This window comes from Equus asinus, chromosome 13, assembly GCF_041296235.1.
Source record: "Equus asinus isolate D_3611 breed Donkey chromosome 13, EquAss-T2T_v2, whole genome shotgun sequence".
Classification (NCBI taxonomy): domain Eukaryota; kingdom Metazoa; phylum Chordata; class Mammalia; order Perissodactyla; family Equidae; genus Equus; species Equus asinus.
The window spans coordinates 9565704-9584883 of record NC_091802.1 but is presented as its reverse complement, the minus strand read 5'-3'; the positions used below and the strand labels follow the sequence as shown (position 1 = coordinate 9584883).

At 50.7% G+C, this 19180-nt stretch overlaps 1 protein-coding gene across 5 annotated transcripts in view; it reads right to left on the bottom strand.

Moving 5' to 3' along the window:
• The window catches only part of GAS7 (growth arrest specific 7), a 218138-nt gene that overhangs the window by 161673 nt on the left and 37285 nt on the right, over window positions 1-19180 (bottom strand). The window contains exon 1 of one of the 5 annotated variants that reach the window (XM_044744441.2): window positions 8029-8220. The exons of 3 other annotated variants lie outside the window; for them this stretch is intronic. In XM_044744441.2, the coding sequence (XP_044600376.1) occupies window positions 8029-8147 (119 nt within the window). In that variant the 5' untranslated portion in view covers window positions 8148-8220. Of the gene's footprint in view, window positions 1-8028; window positions 8221-19180 lie in introns of those variants that run through there. One more of the 5 variants, XM_044744457.2, reaches the window with a different exon arrangement.

Here is a 19180-nt window from a genome sequence, read left to right as displayed (position 1 = left end):
AACAAATAAAGATACAGTATTTAGAACGGTGCTTGAAAAATAGTAAGTGCTACGTACATGCTGTCTACTATTATTAAATATTTTTGAATCGACAGATCTGTTTTAAAATGCTCTCTCCACCTGTGAAGGCCATAGGCCTGTTCACTGGTTGAGAAAATAGGGTCAGTACAAGTACGGAGGTATTGAAGAAGGACGTTTGCACTGCCGACGTTGCTTACTTATTCCTCGTGGGCCTGTCCACTGTGCTTCTCCAACCCCATTCCTTCCGACGAAGTCTCAGAAGCCCAGAAGATTCCTGGGTGTCACCAGCACCCCAGCAAAGAACTCAAAACCGGCCCCAGGGCACAGCACAGTCAGCTGAGAAACCAGAGACTTAGTCTCATGAGGGAAGATTTGGGAGGCGGTGGGCCCACGGCTGCCCGGAGCTCTGGGGGTCCCTGAAACAAAGCCCCCAAAAACACGTGGTGACAGCCTGCCCTCTCAACAACGGCACTGAGATATGACCGAGGGGCCAGCCACACACTTCCACACTCAAACAGCACCAGCCAAAGCACCGCTCTCCGAAGGCTGTCAGCGCCTCGGCCCTCCGAGTTGGCAAGACGGAGGGAGAACGTCAGAGGACACAACTTCCTCATTGGCTGTGTGACCCGAATCCCCCGAGGGTATCCTTTCCCATCTGTAAACAGTGGTGCATCTCCCAGACCCACCGGTGCTTCGGAAACTCCTAAAGCCTCCAGTGTTTTCATTCACCCTGCCTTCCCACTGGAGCCTGGCAAACGGTGCTTTCTCCTTAGAAAAGTAGCTGGCGCCCAAGCCAGCATCTTTTAGGAGCCCTCCTATGTTGAGATAGATAGGGACGCAGACACCCTTCACGCCAGGCACTTTCCCAAACTCTTGGGCTCATGTGTGGCCCTATTCAAATACTCAAAAACACAGGCATTTTCTCAGATCGGGCTGAGAGCCACCTGGGGCCTGGCTCACCAGGAGCCCCCACAGGAAGGGGTAGCCTCACCTGCTGACCTGGGGGCTGAATGTGGCTTTGGGGGAAAGCCCCAGCTCACAGTGGAAAACCCTGCCTCCTGATCACACCTCCACTGCACAAACAAGTTATTTACCACCACGAACCTGAGTGTTTTTCACCCATAAACCCAAACACATCTTCACAGGGTTGTAACACGTAAAATTGAGCAGGTTGAAGATCTTTTTTCCTTTTAAGGCTGAATGGAAGACTCCAGGTTCAAACAAAGCATTTTTCTCTCTCTTTATTTGAATGATTTTAGGTGGGGCAGATGCCCTCCAGGTTGCCATGGCCCTCAACTTGAATCACCTCAATTTGAATCACCTGTTGGACCTGGGAACGCACTGAAAGTTGTTTTCCAACGCCTTACTTAGAGCAGTGGTCCTGGAGCTTCAGCAGGCATCAGAACTCCCTGGAAAGCATGCTCAACACAGACTGCAGGGCGCCACTCCTGGTTTCTGACTGAGCAAGTCTGGGGGTAGGGCCTGAGAACGTGCATCTCTAACAAGTTCCCAGGTGATGCTGGTGTGGATGCTGCTGGTCCAGGGGCCACAGTTTGAGAAGCCCTGCCTTAGAATCTGAAGGCTCGAAAGCTCACTAGGGATCACCCAACACGAGCACAAGGAGAGCCGGGGAACATTCCATGTGCCGTGTCTGCGTAACAGCTCTTGGGTCAGTCCTGCTGCTGAACTGACGCAAGCCCGTTCCAGCTCCCACCTCAGACACAGGTGGGCCTAAGGGTGGGAGCCCCAGAACTCCGTTCATCACCCACACATCTGTGGCCCCTGCCAGTTCCTGGTTCCTGTCCACTGGGGTTGCAGAAGGAGGCCACAGGGGTCCCCAGGCTCCTGCGTTCGACACCGAGCCACCGGCCCTCTTGTGGAGCTTGCTCCTCACTCCAAACAAGGGTTCTACTCCCCCGCTTCCAGGAATAGACAGGCCTGGCCCCTCGTAAGAGGTCTCAAAGCTGGGAGGGTGGAGTGTGAGGCCCCAGGGAAGGGAAGGGGCACAGCAGAACCCTGGGCAGCTAATTCCAGGCCAAGCCCTTCCATCCTAAGCAGAGTCTGGAGACAGTGGTCTCCAGGGGGGCCTGGGCAGGCACGCACGCACACTGTAGCCAGTGTCTCAGCCACATAATGCACAAGAGGCTGGCGGGGCAGGCAGCCAGGGCCCACTCATGCCAGTACCATCTGGGAGCCCTTGCCAGGCCTCGGAGGGCAGGCTGAAGAAGCTGGACTCTGTCCTGGGGCACAGTTGGGCTCTATTCTTATCTCAAGGGGGAATGCGTGACTCTCCTTGCAGTGAATGGGGGCCCCTGGCAAGGTGGAGGAGGAAACAGAGGCGTCACTGTGCCCAAGAGGGCTCCTCGCATGGCTCCCAGCTCTGACCGGCCCCTCGTGGCGGGGCCTTGCACAGCCTCTGACAAGGAGAAGCCGAGCCGAAGGCTGACAAGCAAAGGGGCAGACTGGCCCTGACTCGCACTGCGGGGCTGGGCGGAAACTCGCACACACGGCTCCCAAATGAGACCCAACGGGAAAGGCCAGGGAGGGCAAGAGCTTCCCACCATGACACGGCTCCTTGCCAAATCCCAAAGGAAGGCACCCAGACACCCCATGCACCCCACACAAGCCCCTGCTGGCAGAGACGCGCCCCTCTCAAAAGGTCTCATGAAGGGCCCCCTTTAGTTTGATAGAAAGAGCCGCAAGAGGCATAGGTGATTCTGACTTTATTCGTCCAAGACTTCTGGATGTCTGAGGGCAAAGCCTGGCCCGCTGCTAGGTGCTCAAAGATTCGAATCACCCATCTCTTAAGTCTGCAAGCATGAAAGTACCGTGCATGGACTAAGTGACACATGAGGGTTACAGGTAATGCCAGGGTTCAGGCAGATGGAAGAGAATTTAGGTATGCTGGAAGAAGTCGGGGAGGCCTCCGAATAAAGAAACAGTTACTCATCACCCATATCTAACAAGCATATAATTCTTTGAGCCAAGTGTCCCCATTTTAAAGATTATAAAACAGAGTCACCAAGAAGACATGAGATTTTCCTTAGATAGTTAAATAACTATCAAGATCTGGACCCTGGCCATCAAAGCCAGTGTACTCTTTACGACACAAGCCCACTTCTTGGAAGGGGGTCTGGAAGGATAGGCAGGAGCAAGACACTGAGAAGAGAGAAGTGTTGAGGAGGGAGAAGGTGTCAGGCACGGTGACCCCTAAGGACCTCGGTCAAATACGATGCCAGCACAGTCTTCCTTTCACATTTTTCTCTCTAGAAAAAAAAAAAAAGCTCCCTCTAGGCCCACAGATCCCAGTCTGGACCAGGGGCATCAGACATCCTCAAGGGGCGAATGTTGGTACAACCTTTCTGAAGAGCAGCCACGTCAAAATGCACACCATAAATGCACATGTCAACTGCAACAGCCCTCTTGTTCCCGGGAAACCATTCTCAGTGCGAGAAGATGCCGACACAAGAAACGTCAGCTTCGGGGGTTTTAAGAATAGAAAGGGAAAAAAAAAAAGGAAGCAACCTCAGTGTCCATCACCAGGGGATTATAAATAACAAATCATTCATCCAAACAGTGAACTAATAGCAAACACTGAAAATAATGCTTTTGATACATTTACCAACATAGAAAGATATCCAATAAATGATACATTTAAAGCAAAAAACAAGTTGCAAAACTGCATGGACAATACAATTAAAAAGAAGGAAGAAAGGAAGGAGATTGTTCTTTCCTCCCCAGTAGGATGAAAGAGGGGAGTGAATGGCGACAGGGGGATGGGGATGTGGTCAGGGTGGGGGCTGGGAATGAGGCCAGGGTGCGAGGGGTCGGCTGAGCGGGGAGCCACTGGGGCAGAGAGCCTAAGTCCCACTGGCTTTCCTCTGGAGCAGCCTGAAAGGGCCATGAAAACATCCGGAAAATATTCAGCTCGTAAATCTTTCAGAAACCCCTCCACCCTGCTTTATATATTAACACTTCCTACGAGCTCCCCTGACCCTCACACACACCCAACCTCCCACTGGATTCCTAACCCGGAGCCAGAGGCAACTGGACAAGGTGGACTCCCTGAGCGCCCAGGGCCAGCCCGCTGTGGCTGCTGCCAGTCTGTGGCCTGGACCCATGTGTCCCCTGGCTCACCAAGGGACCCACAGCAGGAGCTCAGCCTGGAGACACCATTCAGGTGCCCTGGACACCAACTCGCCAGCAGCGATGGACCCAGTGACTCGGGGAGGGCACAGGTTAAACGGGCCTTTCTTGCAAAGGGGGAGCTGCTTCTCAGACAGGGAAATGTATTGGCTCCAACTCTCTCCCTTCAGCGGGAACTCCTCGAAGTCCAGGGAGAAAACCTGCGAATACTGAATGGGTGTGAATTCACACCCACATGTGTGCACACAGAAATGTACACGCGCACACACCCTCAAGATCTCCTCCTGTTCCTGAAAAGTCCACAGAATTTGGGGAAGCTGCTCACAGGTCAATCAATAGCCCCATTTTGAGGTTTAGGAGCCAATCCCAGTGTGGAGCTGTGAGAAGAGAATATCCTGCCGAAGCAAGCAGAGTGGATAGAGCCAGCTGGTTCTGGGTTTGAATCCCAGCTCCGCCACTGACTAAGCTGGGTGATCTTCCTTAGCCCCATCGGGACTCTGTTTCCTTGACTAGGGTGTACTGCTACGGTGGCCCAGACAGGCTGAGAGAGGCTGGCAGTCTAGAAACCTGGTGTGAGTGCAGGCTGCTTACTGGATTGGGGACCTTGGGCAAGTCACCACCTGTCTATGCAGGGAGGGGGTTGTGACCTGAAGGCTGAATCCAGGCCAGCGCACTATACTGTTTGCTGCTGTTTCTAATTTGATCAATTACCAACATTACCAACAAGATGGGGAGCATTGGGATTTTCAGCTGGGCATGAGGCACCCGTGATTAGCTGATGCTGCCTGTGTCCAATGGCACATAATCCCTCGGATCCTAGTGACCTGCCTGGCCCATGACATCTGAATCTGTGGCCCCCAATTAGCCCCAAAGCTGGGGTTGACTAAGAAGCAGTGACTCAGGGAGCCCCAGGAAGAAGGCAGTAGTGCCTCCATAAGCCCCTCCCTGGACCCAGCTCCGGCCAGCATCAGGGTGACACCTGCTTTCAGGGGCCACTGAGTAGTCCTCTCACACTGCCTGCCATGTGATGCTGGGCCAGCTGAGGGCTGGCAGGGCAGAGCATGGCGTGTTTGCTAACTGGCTCCATGGTCTGCAGGAGACCTGGGCTTCAGGTACTGCATGGAATGCTCCCTCTTCTTTGCTCCAGAACCCTCAGCATCAACAGCTCTACCCAGCTCCCTTAAAGGCATTTCAACTGTGCACTCCCAGAGGGGCAACACAGGGCAGAGGACACAAAACCCTTCCTTGAGAACTTTGATTTTAGAGACACTAACCTGAACCTAAGGAAACGCTGGCCCTGGGCAGAGAATCCCTTAAGCCCTGAGCTCTGACTGAACTCCCTCCCAGATGGCAGCCCCCGCTCCAGCCCCCCAAGCCCCTGAACCGGGCAAGTTCCAACCAGGCTGAGTGGACCAGGGCAGAAAGCACTGAGTAAATCCTGGAACGGCAGGCCTCTCCCTGGAAATGCTGATTAAACACCAGAACCACGCAAAGCTCTGAGCCAATCCCAGGACCACCTCTAGGGCCACATAAGCTCTCGACAGCACAGGCACAAACAGTGAGTCAGGCTTCTAAACATCTGGGGCTGAGCTACTCCTCTGCTCTTGGCCATTCAGCTCGGGTGGACTCCCGGGAGCAGCCGAGCTGGCAGGGGATGCGGGTCCAGTTTCCAGGGAGCTGGGCCAGGCCTGGGAGCCCAGCACACAGCCCTGCCCGGGCTGGGGCCCCAAGTCACACACGAGGCCATGCATGCATCCTCCTGGCCTGCACCCACAGTTCCGGGGCGGCTCCCCGCCCAACCCACACGTGGGAGGCAGAGGCCTCAGCGCTCCAGGATTCCATTTTGTGGTGGAGGCTTCTAGAGGAAACAATTCCTTAATCCCCTTCCCTAAATCACGGCCAAGAAACAACTTGTGTCGAGTCCCACAGAGGACCGCTCTCTCTGCCCAGCTGTCCCTGCAGTGACCTCCTGCCACTAAGGAGCCACTGTGGGGGGGGGGGACACGAGGTTCCTGGTGCTCACAAACCCACAGCCTGGGCTCCCACTCTTGATGCAACCAGCTCTGGTGTCCTTTCCACAGACCATTGAATTCCAGAGCAAGCTGAAGCCAAGTGCCTCCCTGACTCACCCTTAACTGGGCCTGGAAATAAAACTCAGTGCTTCGTCACTGACATTTATTCGACAGCACTGTTTGTTGCCTATTTTCATTTTCAGTGAAAGGTTTAACTGAAATCTTTTTGTAAATTCCAAGTGAAATCATCTTTTAATGTAAATGACCCTTGATTTCTCCCTGCAGGTCAGCAGACAGACGTGAGAAGACATTTCCTCACCCAGTGACTTAAATAATAGCATAGTTAAAAGCAGCCTGGATGACAAAGTGCCAAGACCATAAAATAGGGAGAGGACAGTCTTTTCAACAAACAGTGCTGGGACAACAGACATCCACATGCAAAAGAAGGACGCTGGGCCCTTTCTCACACCATTTACAAAAATTAACTCAAAAGAGATCTAAGTTCTAAATGTAAGAGATCAAACTATGAAAGGCTTAGAAGAAAACATAGGTGCAAATCTTCATGACCTTGGGTTAGGCACTCTTTCCTTAGATATGACAACAAAAGCACAAGGGACAAAAGACACAAAATAGATAAGGTGGACATCATCAAAATCAAAAGCTTTTGTGCGTCAAAGGCACCATGAAGAAAGTGAAAAGAACGCACAGAATGAGAGAAAATTTTTGCAAATTGTTTATCTGATAAGGGACTTTTATCTGGAATATATAAAGAATACTTACAATTCAATAATAAAAAGACAGTTGCTATTTAACCCAATTAAAAAATAAATGGGCAAAGGCTCTGAAAAGATCTTTCTTCAAAGAAGCTATTTTACCAACAGCCAATAAACACATGAAGAGATGATCAACATCATTAGCCATCGGGAAATGCAACTCAAAACCACAGTGATGTCTCACTTTGCACCCACTGGAATAGCTATAATCGAATAGATAGATAATAACAAGTGTTGGCAAGGATGTGGAGAAACTGGAACCCTCATTCAGGGGGGAATGTACAACTGTAAGGCAGGTGTGGAAAACAGCCTGCAAGTGCCTCAAAAGGTTAAACGTCATGACCATACGCCCGGCAATTCTGATCTCCAGACCATCCTTCAACGGCACCCCACCCGGCATACATGTACACACAGCTGACGGTCACGCACCATCCAAGTTCTGTCTCCACAGCCTGGCTCAGTCTCGGCATGCTGTCACATTCAAACAAACATCACTCAGGCAGCCAAAATCATTTTCAAAGCAATTGGATCTTTAAAGTCCCTTTTAAAAAAGGGGGGTAAGGGCTTCGTTCATAACACGTAGCAAAACTTTAAATCTTCTTATCCTTTCACTCTGACTCACAGACAGCAACGTTGCTGAAATCTCCTTCCTGCCTTTCTCCAAGGGACTTTAAAATCCTCCCACGCCCCACGGCTTTGCTCTTTCTCCTCCACAGGCATCCTTCTCCAACAGACAAACACACACACACCTTCAGGCTCAGTTCTTTCTCTCTCCTTCCTGAAAGCAGCCTTCCAGACCTCCCCAATTTTGTCCCCCTGCTCATTACTCAGATTGGTTCACCACCGCAAAGGCCAGGCCCTGAGCTGGCCAGAGAGAGCTCCCCTCAACTAGGAAAGGCGGGGGAGCAGTAGGAGCGCCCCAGCTCGCTCTGCTGGTTTACATTTGTTTATGTTTCCGATTTCGCCTCTTAATATTATTTTTAACGTGTGCTTTCCTGTCTCCACGTGGAAGGAATCAGCCAGCAGTCAGGCACAATGCCTTCTTTTTCTACCCTATCCACCCACAGCTCCAGTACCTCCTTCTGAGCTCCGAGCCCAGGGAGCACGCGAGACGCAGTGCGGGCGCCGCAGGCCTCAGAAGTGGGGCGCCGGCGTGGCAATGGGGGTGCCCGCCGGCCAAGGCAGGGGTTTGCATTGCTCGGAGCTCAGCTCTGGGGAGCAAATAAATTTTCGGCAGAAGATCAAAGGCAGGAACACTAGCAGAAAACAGCGGGGAAGCCTTGAAGCTGTAATATTCAGGGAGAGACGAGACTTTTCCCAGTTCAGAGATGGGGGGAGAGTTTAAAGAGCAAGGACATAAATTATCAACTTGGCCCACTGGAGCAGGGCTGGGTTCAGCCCGTAACAGCACAAAGGCTGTCTGAGGAGAACTAGACACCCCGGACCAAAGCAAATGCCTCCCAAATGTTGTCTGTCTTTTATTAACTCATCACGATGTCACCCGTGGCGAGGTCTCCTATGAGCAACGCCAACTGTAACTGGGTGGCCCGGGGCCAGCTCGCTCATCTTCCTTTCTGAGCGAAGCTCTGATGAGCCACGGGGAGGCTGGGGTGTGTGGGGAGCCACGTCCCCTGTGGACCAGATCAAACCGTGGAGTGTGTTTCTGGGCTTGGCCTCAGAACAGAATTTCTCCCAGGACATCAAACCCCCTTAGTTATTTTCGTCTCTCAGTCCAGCCAGAGGTCTGGAGAGTTGCTGGGGGTTTCGAGAGTTTCTCCGGACTCAGCATCACAGGGCTGTGGAAAATGCAGGCCAGATGGCCCCAGAGCGTACAAGGGTGGCTGACACATTTTCCTCTCACAGGAAAAGCCACGTGGTTGTCTCTACGATGCGACTTGCAATTCATCAGCAAACGCTGTCAGCGCCTCCTTCACAATGGACCCCAAATCCGACACTTCTCGCCACCTCCGCTGCCATCATCTTAGACTGAGCCACCATCCCCTCGGGTCTGTCTGCCTCGACTCAGAGCCAGCTTCAACGCATTCTCTACAGGCAGCCAGAGTGATCAATTTAGGACGGAAACCTGATGGCGTCACTCCCGGCTCACAATCCCCCAAAGGCATCCCTTCACACCTAAATGATGGCCCACAAGGTCCTGCGTTATCTGACCCCCCTCGAGCTCCCAGACCTCAAAAGCTTTCCCTCTCCTGCCTGCTTGCCCAACTCAAGCCACAGTGGCATCGCTGCTGTTCCTCAGGGCCTTTGCACTTGCTGTTTCTCCGCCCCGGCAGTCTTCTCCAGGTCTCCTTAGGGCTGGTTCACTGTCTTCATTTAGTTCTCTGCTCAAATGTCACCTCAGACAGGTCTTCCTCGACCACCTCACTTAAAGGACACCTCCCCACAACGTACCCCACTCTCCACCCCTCTCCCAGCTTTAGCTACTTTCATAGCACTTACCACTTAGCTGACACAAATATGAAAGCGTTCACTGGTTTCCTGGAACGTAAGCTCTGCTGTGCAAGGAATTGGTCTACTTTGTTTACTGCTGGATTCTCCATGTCTGGCACAATTTCCAGCACGTTACAGTCACTCAATAAATACTTGCTGGATGAATGAATGAACAAACGGATTCTTAGTTGATGATGGTACAATAAGTGGGATCACGACAGCCCCTCATGTGACACTTTTTCCACAGTTCTTTGACAGATGGCAAAGCATTTAAATAAATGAAAAGGAAGGAACTATTGACTTACCTTTATCCTCCTAACTCACCAGCAAGGAAGGGAGGGAGAGCTTAACCACGCCCATTCAACAAATGCGGACACATTATTGTGGGATATTTGCTAAAGGGACTAATGAAACGTGATGGCTTGTCCAAGTTCACATTTGTAATCAAGAACCAAACTGAACCAGAACCCAGATTTCCAGACACTCTGTCCCATGCGCTTTCCACAGAGTTAGCAAGACTTCAACTTGCTAGAAAATCTACTCCATTTTGCTAGAAAATCTATTAATACCGTTAATCATATTAATATTTCAAAAATGTATGATCATCACAAAATATGCTGACAAGGCCCCATTTGATAAAATTCCACGTCTATTGGTGGCTTCGAAAATACCTCTTCTCGGTATTAGGACCAGCCTAATCTTATTCTCTCCATGAGGACACAGACAAACATACATAAAAAGGATATTAAAATGCTAAGTAGAAAATATACATGCTATCTAAAACCAACAGCCAGTATCAGAGCTATGAGGAAACCTCAGAGGAATTCCCATTAAAGACAGAACATGACTATTTATCAACATCCCGCTGGAACTCTATATCACCAATAACCAATTTAAAACATAATTAAATTTCATTCAAGAATTATCAACTTCCTAGGAATGCAGGGAATATACAGCCCTATGTGAAGAAGCCATTTACTGAGGGGACAGAGTGAAACTTAATGACAGGGAGAGATGACGTTCCTGGAGAGTGTCGAGAACTGTGACAGGTCTGAGATTTCTTACCTGGTTCCAGGAGCAACGCGAGACACCTGACATCCTAACTCCATTTAATCCTTTCAATGAAAAATCCTCTACAAGAGGGCGTTACAATTACGATTCCCCCGTCACGGAAGAGGCACAGATCAGAGAATTTCCCTAAATTCAGGTCGTTTTCACTTCCAGACCTGTCGAATTCCCACCAGTGCACCCAACCTCCTGTGGTGTGACGGATTTCTAAGGTGTCGACTCAGCGAGGCTGAACTTCACTTCCCAGAATTCACCTTCCCGCGTGTTCTGGTTAGGGGGTACCATTCGCAGATGCTTGGGAGGTGTGGAGGGCAAAAGGGAAGCAGCAGCCACCTTGTAGCTCACGCACGCACGCGGTGGCTGGCGTGTTGAGTCGCCTCACCAGCATGAAGCAGAGGCGAGGCTGCGACTGCTCCACCGGCCCCCAGACCCTCTTTCAGCTGCTTCCGCTCCTGGGCCGGGCGCGTGTGGTTCGCTCCATGAGAAAGGACCCGGCTCCTGTGGGACGCCCGTGCCACCAAGGGCAGGGGCCACTTAAGTCCATGCTCTTGGGGTTCCAGCCTGTGACCTTCCTTTCCTGACCCTGCCTGCCCTGTGGGCTTCAAGCTCCAGCATCAGACGTGGAGACAACAGCTTAACAGAGACTGCTCAACCAGCCCCACCATGGCATAAGACCAACTCCCTGTAAAAACTTTCTTTAAAAATGTATATATTTGTGTGTCTATGTGCATGTGTCTGAGTACATGTGTCTCCATGCACTGTGAGTGTCTATGAACGTGTCTGTCTACACGTGTCTCTGTGAACAGGTGCACGTGTGTCTCTGCCTCCTCGTGTGTACGTCTAAATTACACATATCTCTCCACAACTACATCTGTCTCACCTGCTTCGGCTTCTCCGGTTGCAGCCTGGCTGATACAGGTGCTAAGGCGCCCCTCACCAGAAGTCCCCCGAAGAATGGGCAGTGGTGGAAGTGGGGGGTGTCACGAGAGAAGGTGGAGATGGGATGTTGAAGGCTGGGGGCATAGAAAGCAGTAGAGAGTGGGGTCTGCCCCCTGTCCCTCTGTGCTACCACACTGAAGGAAAAAGAGTTTCTGAGTCCCCTCTATGTCCATGCCACTGCTGACACAGGTGTTGAAGCCGAAGGGCCCATCCTGGTCACCACCGCACATGCCTCAATGGGGCCCCCAAGCAGAGGTAGGCACATACAGGGGAGGGGGGTCTCCATCAGTACTGCTGGCTGCCGGGCTGACCCCGCCCTAGCCGACACCCAGCTAGGCCCCTCTGAGAGCTATGAAAAGGCTGCTTCTGGAGACCCATGGTGGTGGCCCCAGGGCCCTGGCCCCGACTCACCTCTGGAATTTCCTGCCATGGGAGGCTGCTCACAGGCACCGAGGGGAGTGTAGAGCCCCTGTTTGAATGAGTGCCTGGGCAGCCCTGAGCAGACCCTGCAGATACCCTAGGGCAGGCCCAAGCCCCTAAGATCTGCAGCTCTGAATTCTCCCCTCCAGAGAGCCCAGCTCCAAAGAAATAAAAGGGAGGGAGCGGGGCGGTGGAGGGCTTACCCCGTACGTGCACGCCTAACAAAGCAGGGCTGGGGGAGGGCTGTAGAATCACACACCCCAGGTCAAGTTCCAGCTCTGCACACACTACCCCGAGTGACCTCGAGCAAGTTCTCTCCGAATTCCTCACCTTTAAAAAGTGTAGAATAGATACCTTACAACTCAGGGTTGAGGAGATGGTTAAAATTTTAAATTTTTTAAAAAAGATAAAGTATAATAGGGGCCAGCCCCGTGGTTGAGTGGTTAAGTTTGTGTGCTCAGCTTCAGCAGCCCGGGGGGTTCCCCAGTTCAGACCCCAGGCATGGACCTAGCACTGCTCCTCAAGCCATGCTGTGGCGGCGTCCCACATAGAAGAATTAGAATGACCTACAACTAGGATTCACAACTATGTACTGGGGCTTTGGGGAGAAAAAAAAAAAGAGAGAGGAAGATTGGCAACAGATGTTACCTCAGGGCCAATCTTCTTCACCAAAAATAAATAAATAAATAAAAATAAATAAATCTTAGTTATTTTTGTTAAGATTATCACTCTTCAGAATAATTTTGTCACAGCTCACAGTGGTGAGTCAGTAAGCACATCTAAAGAAACAAGGATGGAGTATATTATAAAGTTGTATAGTAGTTACCAAAATAACTACCAGAACTAAAAGCCGATTGGAAACCTTTTAAACTATCTGAAGAAACACAAAATAAAGTCAATAAAACAGACTATATAGTAAGCATATAGCAAGTAATTACATATTTTTAAAGGTTTAAAAAAGAGGAAACAACACAAAAGGAGAGCACTAAAACCAATCATAATTCCTATAGAAAAAGATTCACAGATGTCCGCAATATACTCCAAACTTAGACAAATTTTATTATTTTCTTAAATTGCATGCAACCTTGATCAAGGAGTGCAGTTCCACAGGCAGGCGTCTGAACTCACTGGGTTCAGACAAGAATAATAGAGTGGGTACTAGGAGCTGAATTGTGCCCCTTCCCTAATTCATGTGTTGAAGTGCTAACCCCAGGACCTCAGAATGTGACAGTATTTGGAGAGAGGGGCTTTAAAGAGGGAATTAAGTTAAAATGAAGTCACTAGAGTGGGCCCTGATCCAACATGACTGGTGTCCTCATAAGAAGAGATCAGGACCCAGACACACACAGAGGGAAGAGGGCGTGAAGTCACAGCGAGAAGACAGCCATCCACAGCCAAGGAGAGAGGCCTCAGAAGGAACCGACGCTGCCACCACTTTGATCTCGAACTTCCGGCCTCCAGAACTGTGAGAAAATCAACTGTTCAAGCGCCCCCATCTGTGCGACTCTGTTTGGGCCGCCCGGGCAAGCTCATCCAGTGCCGGTCGGGCTCCACAGACAAAAGGGGCGTCGAGGTCAGGGTTGCTGTACATGGAAGAAAAACGAGCCAACAAGGAGGCGGTGCAGAGAGGCCCAGCCCCGTCCCCCGCCCGACCTGACCTGCCCATGGCTGAGAAGGGCTGCGGTGGGCTCCACCCTCCAGCTGCCTGGAGGAAGCAGGCGGTGCTCTGGGAGCGGCAGCCCCTCGGCCCACTCGAGAGGTGATCATGGGCGCCTCTCACAGCTCCAAGGACTCCCAGGGCCGGGGGCAGCTGGTGATTGGTTCCATTCTGGGGTCCTGTTCCAAACTGATGAATCTGCCACTGGGCCCACCTGCACCCCTCACTGTCCCTAACAGAGCCAGCAATGGGTCCTCACCACGGCTGCCAAAGTGCCCCCAAAAGGGGCCCAGGAGGACAGACGAACCTCTGCCTCTCCGCTAGTGCCGGGCCCAGGGGCACCGTCCCCCAGTGGAAGAGAATGACTCCCACCAGAGCATTCCATGGACACACTTTGGGGGCCCTGGGTCCATCAGACCAGAGTGAATGCCGTGCACAGCTGTGAGATCAGCCCAAAGCGGCCCATCTCTGCAGAACCCCGAATACCAGGTAAGGAAATGTCTGGGAAATGTCGCTGTAAATCAACATCCTTGGAACTGAATTTCTAAGAAAACGTATAATCTTTCTTTAAGCTAGAAGAGAATCATACAGCTGACACAACTGGCCAGATCAACAGCTCCTGCCTGCTCCTGACCACAATCCTCTGGAAACCAAACCCCTAATCAGAGACAGCCACCTTGGTGAGGAAGTGGGGAGAGCCCAGACAGAAGCCACCTGGTACCAAAGATCATGAATGTTTTCCGGAGATGCACAGCCAGGTCCCAAAAAGCAGTTCTAAGCTATGGCCAAGACACTCCACCAAGATGATGCAAGAAAGGCTAGTTGCCCCAGGCAGAGCGTGGAAGACCCACAGAAAACCCACAGCCTATCGCTGGCCAAGCCTTGCTCCGCTCAAGCCTGCGAGCACCTGGTGTCCGGGGTGCCTGCCAGGGGCCCGAGGACAAGCACTGGTAGGGAGCTCAAAAACACTCCCAAGGGAAATCGAACAATGTCTGTGCATCAGAGAAGCACTGGGAAGGGTGTGTACGCAGAAGGAACAATAGGACCCCGAGGTTCCTCTGGAGCGAGTCATGCCCAGCTTAGTCTAAGTGAAAGGTACTCAGGGAAACTTGGGCAGTGTTTAAGACCAGAAGGGGTCCCCCTCCCACCATTAGAAAAGTCAGTTAAGGGAGGAGGCAGCAGAGGCGTGGAAGAAAGTTTCAAGGCCGTAGACCCAGACGCCGAAGCCCCGCCCAGGCCCTGATGGTCTCTCACTCTCACATACTCAGCACTGAGGCTGAGCAGCACCGTGGCCCCCAGGACCAAGCTGAGGGGCCACAGGTACAGCAGCCCAACCTGTGGCCTGATCCTGGTGTGGGGAAGAGAGGTACCAGGGGGTCCTCTGTGCCTGCCAGGGTACCACCACACCGGCTGCTGGGCAGCCAGGGAGTCAGCACCTGGGGAGAGGGGGCAGCTAGGCCTTCTAAGACCCCCCAGAAATGAAGGCCACTTCCCAGCCCTCAAAGGGTGTAATGCTGGAGCAAAGCCCTGGGCTCGGTGAAGTGGAGAGGCACATTATTTCGTCTCTATGGGGGCAAGGACAACTGCCTCAAAGATGAGAGCTTACCCCTGCTGGTCCAAAGCCAGGATCATCCTACAAATGGTCCAGAGCGTGAGCCCCAGGCCCTTTGAACCTGCAGCCCCTTCTCACAGAAGCCTGGAGCCTGCACCCACCGGTTCCTCAGGGACATGGTGACCATACAGGACAAATTCAGAAACTGCACCCACACACGCGCAAAGAGTTGTGGCAAAGGAGGCACCTGGAACCCCCTCAACTTGGGAAGTTCACTTACAAAAGTGCCCCCACACAGCTGCAACAAAGTATCACGGTGTCCTAAACGTTAGGAACTGAGTTTGATAAATCCAGGTTTATACGGTATTTGTAACCAAATAATGTATTTGTGACCAAAACTAGTGTTAAATGGAAAATATGGATAGGAAATGGCCTGTTTTTGTCCTTTACAGCCCTGTGCCCACCTCCCAAGGGCAACCCTAGAAAAGAGGCCCCAGAGAGAACCCTGGGAACGGGTCCTGGCCAAGGCTGCAGAATTGTCACTGATCGTCACATCCTTCTTCACAAAGCAAAATGCTCCAGAGCCTCGCAACTCAACGTGTGGACCGCAGACCAGCGTCACAGGGAACCTGCCAGAAATGCAGATTCCCAGGCGCTCGGGGTGCCTCCAGGCCCGGTTGGCTTTGAGGCGCCGCGGCTGGAAACTGACAGCCTCAGGATGAAACGGTCTCCACCGCAGTCAAGGCGAACAGCTTCAAGACATTCCTCTTCCTGCCGCAAGACAATAAAAATTCCTTCTTTTAGGACCTGCTATTTTAGAATTTATGCTCCTTCGGGCACGCTAAATTGAGATTTACCCATTAAGTCAAGAATTTCGATAAGGAGGAAGACAAAAGGCCCTCTTCCCATGCTTACTCACGCGGTTCACTTTTGTTTGGGGTTTTATTTTAATGTGTTAACAGCAAAATATTTCTCCATTCCTCCCCAATTAGCTTTAAAACATTTTAAGGTATTTTGTTCATCCTATTTGCACCAGATCCACTATGTGCCTGGTTTTTGGCTTACGAATAAATAGGTGTTTTCACACATCCAGGCAAAGCCATAGAGTGGGGTTTGGCGGTGGGGGGGGGGGGGGTATGTGTCCATGTGTTTAATCACAGAGGAGTGGAAAACACACAACTGCTTCTGAAACTTGGCCAACACCTTTTCACAACCTCAATTAAGTGGATTTTTAAAACACTCAGACAAAAAGAAACTTCCGAAAGTTTCTGTAGATGGTTTTCGACCCCATTTAAAGTCACAGGAATATCTTTCCTCATACAGCTCAAAGTGCGACTCTAGGACCAGCCAAGAGGGGTAAGTTTCTCACACACACATCAATACAGAAAATAAACCTGTGAAAACACACTGGGCACAGATGGGAGCGGGGTGCACACGGCCACAGCCGTTCCTCTCTCTCAGCCGGAGACCCAACCATGGTATTATGGAAGCTTGCGAAAGCCAAGCTCCAACTCTCGTACTAACACATTTCTTTAAAAAATAATAATAATAATCAAAGAAGCTTTATCTATATTTCAAAACGAGTGTGAACACTGCCAAGAGCTCATCATAAAGGAGTGCAGAACACCAGGTCATAAGGTCTGAATGCTCAGTCTGTCCCTCACTAACCGCCACTTCCCAGCCTGAAGCAAATCACAGATTCGGGGCCTCCCGCGGGCTCGGCTGTGAAATCAGGATGGAGGGCGGAGCGAGGGCTCGCCCAGGCTCAAGGACCGCCGTGAGGACCGGGTACCTCCCACGCGTGAGCACATCTGCTAACCTGTGAAGCTTGCACAGACCTTCCATCGCCTAGAATGGGCATTTCTGACGGAGGGGCTCGGGGAAGGGGGAGTCGGGACCAACTGTTTTTTAACTTCTCCATTGCGTTTTGGTGCTGGGGTCACTTTTCTGGGGAGTGGCATTGTTGGTTTGGGTTAACCCAGCCCATTCTTGACCCGATCACTCAGATGACCCTTTACTGCTGGTCAAGGATCACCGTGGGGGGGTCCTCTCTCAGGACGCTGCATCCCTCAGGGGCCTGGATGACACCACTGGCCTGGATGAAGCCACAGCCAACTTCTTGCTCCAGAAGGTTGGCACACGGCACATCAGCTTCAACAGAAGAGGGTCTATTTTCAAGGGCATGTTAATATCCCACCTCAGAATTTTAAGAGACTGCAGCCAAGCAATGAAGACACCAAGTTATATTTTTGCATCCTTCTATAAATGGCATTTAAGGATTAGATGTGAAGGAGCTAGGAATAGTCTGGCAGTTCCTCAAAAAGTTAAGCATAGGGGGCCGGCCTGGTGGCATAGCGGTTAAGTTAGTGTGCTCCGCCTCTGCAGCCCACGGTTCACAGGTTCAGATCCCAGGCACAGACCTACACACCGCTCATCAAGCCATGCTGTGGAAGTATCCCACAGACAAAACAGAGGAAGACTGGCACAGATGTCAGCTCAACAACAATCTTCCTCAAGCAAAAAGAGAAAGACTGGTAACAGATGTTAGCTCAAGGCCAATCTTCCTCACCAAAAAAAAAAAAAGAAAAAAGAAAGAGTCAAGCATAGAGTTACCATGTGACCCAGCAATTCCACTCCTGAGTATATAACCAAGAGAAATGAAAACATGTCCACACAAAAACTTGTACACAAATGTTCATAGCAACATTATAGATAATAGCTAAAAAGTGAAAACAACCCAGATGTCCATCAACTGATGAATGGATAAATGTGTTCTGGCCATACAATGGAATACTATTCAGCCATAAAAAGGAATGAAGTCCTGATACACGTCACAACATGGATGAACACTGGAAACATCATGCTAAGTGAAAGAAACCAGACACAAAAGACTACAGAGTGTATGATTCCATTTCTTTGAAATGCCTAGAATAGGCAAATCCATAGAGACAGGAAGGAGATCAATGGTTGCTGGGGGGGGGGGGGGGAAGGGGAGTGAGTGTTAATGGGTATGGGGTTTCTTTTTGGGGTGATAAAAATGTTCTAGAATTAAATAGTGAATATACACTGAATTCTAGACTTTCAAAGGTGAGTTCTGTGTTATGTGAATTATATCACAATAAAAATATATATATTAGAAAGACAAAGAGGTAGGAAGAGTCATTAACTAAGTAAGACTTCAAAGGGGAGCCCTAACAGGGGTCCGGCACTAACACCCAAGAGAATGTCAGCTGTGACACATATAGTCGATTCCCTATCACCCTCAAACCCAAACCCCACACACTCCTCTGCATCTTTTCACTTCTTCTCTCCTTTCTCCCTCCCCTTCCATCTTGTCACCCTCCTTTCTCTCCCTTCTCCATTTTCCTTCTCTTTCCTTTCTTTCTCTCCCTTAACTGATTAAGTCCTCAAGGAAAAAAAAAGAGTAATTGAATGCTTCTGTCGTAGTGGGACTTTTAACAACAAACAACTTCTCTCCTTTCAGACAGCAGCTGCTCTATCCCCGCCCGCGGGAGGCAGCACACTACAGATGTGCAGAGCTGAGTTGGGAGGGAGGCTGTTAGGTTTAAATCCAGGCGCTGTCACTGTGTGACTGTGGACAAGTCACTCTACTTCTGTGCCTCAGTTTCCTCACCTGTAAAATGGGGATAATGGAACCTACCTCATGAAGTCACTGTTAGGATTAAAAGAGTTAGAACGTCTGACACATCGCATGTGTTTTATAAGCATCTGATAAAAGAAAACAAAAGAAAGAAACCTGTGGCCTCAGGCTGGTGCTGAGGTTCCCCAGGTCTGACTTATAAGACTTCCTGATGTAATTTTTTTTTTTTTTTTTTTGCTGAGGAAGATTCGCCCCGAGCTAACATCTCTGTCAATCTTTCTCTATTTTGTATGTGGGTTGTCACCACAGCATGGCTGACAAGTGGTGTAAGTCTGTGCCTGGGATCCAAACCAGTGAACCCAAGCTGCCGAAGCAGAGTGCACTAAACTTGACCAATATGCCACAGGGCCAGCCCCTGTAAAACTTATTTTAAAGATTGTTTCCTTGAGCCAGTGCTGATGGCCTAGTGGTTAAAGTTCAGTGCACTCCCCTTTGGCAGCCTGGGTTCCAGGGTTTGGTTCCTGGGTGTGGAACCACACCATC